The 4,645-nt window shown below is 34.4% G+C and overlaps 1 protein-coding gene across 1 annotated transcript; it reads left to right on the top strand.

Moving 5' to 3' along the window:
* Positions 1 to 249: 249 nt before the first annotated feature.
* On the top strand, positions 250 to 3,545 carry LOC25485166 (protein tesmin/TSO1-like CXC 2). The gene is made up of 8 exons (XM_024775127.1): positions 250 to 297; positions 493 to 653; positions 740 to 1,208; positions 1,817 to 2,388; positions 2,896 to 3,076; positions 3,156 to 3,251; positions 3,336 to 3,457; positions 3,539 to 3,545. The coding sequence occupies exons 1-8, from the start codon at positions 250 to 252 to the stop codon at positions 3,543 to 3,545; spliced, it is 1,656 nt and encodes a 551-aa protein (XP_024630895.1).
* Positions 3,546 to 4,645: the final 1,100 nt, after the last annotated feature.

The raw sequence follows: 4,645 nt of genomic DNA, 5'->3' as shown, positions 1-4,645 counted from the left end.
ACAAAAAAAAATAAAATTCTAACCACATTTTGTTATCTAACCATAAATCAATGAAGTGTTTTATCTAAGCACATGGTAAATTGAAAACAAATAAACGTTGAAGAAGCCTATATTATAGGATATGGTCTTCAATATATTCTAGGATAAGACCTCATTTTCTAGAAAGAGAGTGAAGTGTTAGTGTTACTTTGAATACAAGTAATCATATCCACTAGTGATCAGTGATAGTATCATAGAGTCTTCTCAGAAATGGCGGCACTAGATCAGAACAACACCATTGTTTCCAACTCACTAGAGGTTTTTTCTTTTCATCACTTTTCTGCATCTTCCTTTCACTTTCCTTATCAAACTTGATTTTCTTGGTTTTTATTTGTTTCTTGCTTTTCTTGCATGTGATTCTCTTTCATTTCATCACAACTTGTTATTAGCCTTAGATATGATTAATCTCCATGTATTCTTATTGCATGAAGTTTTTTCATATTTTTATTGCAGGATGATTCTTTCTTTGACTACCTCGATACTCTATCTCCTTTAAACACCAAAAAGTATGTTGGAGTTGGAGCTACTGAGACGTTGAACTCACTTGGTATGGACAATCCTCTTTTCACATCACTCGACGTGACCTTTAACAACGACTCCATATTCCTCACGAGGTACTTGTAAAATCTTGGTTTATGATTATGAATTACAATAATAGATGTTTCTGTTTCTTTGACATCTCTATATTATTCATTGCTAGGAATAATCTTTTGTACACATCAAATCCTGAAGTTTCACCTGAAGAAGCTCCTACAGATTCAACTCATGCATGGATTGACACAAGTCAGCTACATGATCCTGAAATCTCAAGTGATGACGCTAAGTACCTTCTTGAATTACTTGGCAAGCAAGAACCAGATGGTACGGATGTACAAGATGAGTCTATCACAGATGCAGTTGAAGGTGGAACATATAATCGGGACGGACCAGATTGTGATTACAATAATTTAATTAGTACAACACAATCTGTGACTCTGTTACCACAATGTACTAGTAATAGTAATTATAAAATGAAAACTGTTGATCCACTTGTTTTTGGTTCAAAATATGAAATTGAAGACAATCCTTCGGAACCAATAGCCGTCGCAACAGACAGAAATCAAGCACAGGACAATCTTGCCAATGTTGCTTTAATGGATAGAAATCAAATTAAGAGAGGGGATGGCGAGGTCAGAAAATCAAATCTACTTGAGTTACAGTAAATTTTGTGTATAGCTTATCATGCATGTTTTTTATAGATTATTTATCAGTTATCACACATACTAACTTTTGTCTCCTTGTGTCTTTATCTTTATCCTGTATTTTTTATGTCCATTCGGATCGTTTAATCCATTCACAAGTTTGAGTTACTGTTTAGAATGAATAATTTGATTAGGTTATATTATATATTGATCCTTCTGGCATATTTATATGACCATGTCTGTTAGAATTGCAATTTAACATGTGGTCAATATTGTATCATGTGGTTTATAAAAAATTGTTACTTTGAAAGTACAGTCTATACAAAGTAAGGGTGGTAAAATATGTTGAGCCAACATATCAGTTTAACCTATTATTTTAGGTGGAGTGAATTGAGGTTTTGGATCCTACCACTCAAGTTGGCTCACCTGTTTAATAGAAAGAGTCGTTATATTTGCTGCATTTTGCATTGCATATCATAATAGAGTACAATGCTATATTATGTTCTCTTGTGGTTTATTAATCTTTATTTTTTCCTTTCTATTTGTGACAATGCGTAACCTAATCATTGTCAAAATACTTTTGTTTTTGTGTATAGCTTGCACGTATTAGACGCTGTATACAAAGGAGCTGTCAAGGCTATGAGTCTGAGATGACCAGTATGCAAAGGAACAACTCTGATGAGAGGAATGCTATTAACAAAAACCCTAGTGATTCACAGAAGTGTGTTTTACAAGGAAATGGTTTTTACTTGAATGCACTTCCAGCCTTAAATCATTACGAAGGCATAGAAAATGAAAAGATGCCTTCTCAAAGGAAACCTGAATCACCGAGCTGCACTTATTCTTTGAATATTTCTGTAAGGCAAGGGCATCAACTATCTCAAGTCCCTGCACCAATGGAGACACATCTGCGGCTATCTGAGAATGAAGATGTCACCAAGTCATCAGTTCACATTCCTGGTGAAGATTTCTGTCAGAGTACTCCCAAAAGGACGAGTGAAGTGCAATTTAAGGACATAAAGAACAAAAAGTTAGATCAAAACATGAAAAGGACGATGAAAGTGCATAGGAAAGACCCAATTGATCTAGTTTCTTCTGGTTCAGAACATGTAAAGGAAGAGGAAAGAGCTGATTTTTGTCAGAGTATCCGCAAAAGGAAGAGGAAAGTGTAGTTGTTGATCATCGATTCCTCTGCTCTATAATCCTTATTCCATTATTATATGTTAGTTTTTAACTTTCTTCATTAGCCTAACACCAAAGTTCAACTTTGCAGGAACAAGTCAGATCTAACTAGGAAAGGAGGGGCATGCAAACACTGTAAATGTAAAAAATCAAAGTGTTTGAAACTGTAAGATATAACACTTGCTCCATTTTTCGGTGATAGCACAACGATAAATCTACTGTTATAAGTTGTGAATTACCTTCATTTTAGTAAGCTGGCATGTTTTCTAGATTTATTTTGAAAAAATGTCAACTTACCTTTACATCCCCTAAATATAAAATTACTTTCACCAAGACTCTACTCGAGTCTTATAATCTTATCAATTTCTCTTAGTTTTATGCTTACTTTTTTTCTCTCTGTTAATTTTTTTTGGTCACATCTAAGCTTTGACAATAATTGGGCTTAATGACTTTCAGATTAACCTTTTGTTTACTTTTTTTGCTTCTTTTTCAGTAATTGTGGCTGCTTTGCTGCTGGAGTCTACTGCATAGGACCTTGCTCATGTCAAGACTGCTTGAATAAAGCTATTAATGAAGATAAAGTTCTGCAAGCCCACAGGATGATTGAGTATCGTAATCCACCTGTGTTTGTTCCTAAAGTTATAACAAATTCTGATTCCTCACCTCAAATTGTGGTCAGAAACTAAATTCAAACTTTATTTTTTTACTTTTGGATTTGATCCTATATTAATGATATTGATATTCTTCTTGTAGGATGACTCCGACAAAGCTCCCGCTTCAAATCGACGCAGAATACAATGCAAGAGCAGGAAATCAAGCTGCACGAATAAACGTTGTGAATGTTTTAAGGTTTTCTCCATTGTTTACATATTATGTATGTTTTTAATTTCATTTATAATAATATGAATTACAATGGATGGTTTTCTTTTGAAGGGTGGTGTTGGTTGCTCCCCAAGCTGTAAATGTCAAGGTTGCAAAAATATATATGATAGAAAGGATAGTGAGGCTGAAACAAAATCTGAGCTTGAAGAAACAGAAGCATCACAGATTTCCAGGTTTGATATGCTAATTTTTGTGTTTGATGAGATGATAAATTTGATGTTCATTATTGCTATATATTCATTTCTATGTGACAGACCATAGCTTCCATTACCTTCTTCTTCAATGATGGGAAAGCCGCAAAGATGTGTTGAATCATTGGCAGCCAGAACCAAGAGATCGTGGAATCAAATGCTATTGGATTAACATGAAATTGAAGTTGAATTATCTCCTACTCGCAGTGGTGGCAGGAACTCGACATTAAAATGAGGACAATTTTGGTTTTCTTTTGTTACAATAGGAGCTATGCTCAGGTTTCTTTCTGTAGTATGATTGAGGCCTTTTTTTATTTAACCTTATTTTGTTATAATCGTCGAGTTGAACCCACAATGCACAACTTCAATTATTGATACATCTTTATTCTTCTCTGGTAATTAGTTACATTTACCCATGTAGGGTTGTTTATGTTTCATCTATATAAGATTAAATGGTTCATCTCAGTTTAGCCCAAAATTAACAGTGTCTATCACTTTCAAAATATCATACTTTACTATACATTTGTGATGACAGTTAACATTCAATAGATATTTTACTAGACTTAAAAAAAAAAAACAGTAGCATCACACTTGTTTGGCAGACCCGCAATGAATAAAAATGGCAACTCTGTATGTTTAATAAGGCTATCAATTTACACTTGTTTAGCATCACAACTCGGTTGAATTTAATACGCAACTAAAGCAGTGTCGGAACAAGACCATTGGAGGGTTTAGGAGGTTGTTGATCAATGGAGGAACCAATAACTTCAATGCTAATGTCTATTAATTTGTGCCTTCTCCTCCATCTCCCCTCAGGAAAATGATCCATAGGTGAGACACGTCGAGTGATATTCTTTCACAAAACACACATATATTAAAAGACTGAAACTACATATACAAGGCTTAGCCGTGGTAAAATGACTGGCACCATCTGCACTTTGATAATGATAAAGAAAACTATATTTTGTAGAGACAGCAAAACCTGGGACTTATAAAGATTAGGATATCCCTACTGCCTCTTGAATGGAACCAAGAGCACAACCACAACATCACATTTTTAATAATCTTAACAAATGCCATTATATTATCAGAGTTCAAGGCATTTGTGACTAAACAGCTGGATAAGGTAGGGATATTGAAGAAATGGCGGTGATAGAGAGCTCCTTAAAG

The sequence above is a fragment of the Medicago truncatula genome, chromosome 1 (assembly GCF_003473485.1).
Source record: "Medicago truncatula cultivar Jemalong A17 chromosome 1, MtrunA17r5.0-ANR, whole genome shotgun sequence".
NCBI classification, from domain to species: Eukaryota; Viridiplantae; Streptophyta; class Magnoliopsida; order Fabales; family Fabaceae; genus Medicago; species Medicago truncatula.
The sequence above is the reverse complement of the archived record's forward strand: the minus strand, read 5'-3'. Positions and strand labels throughout refer to the sequence as shown.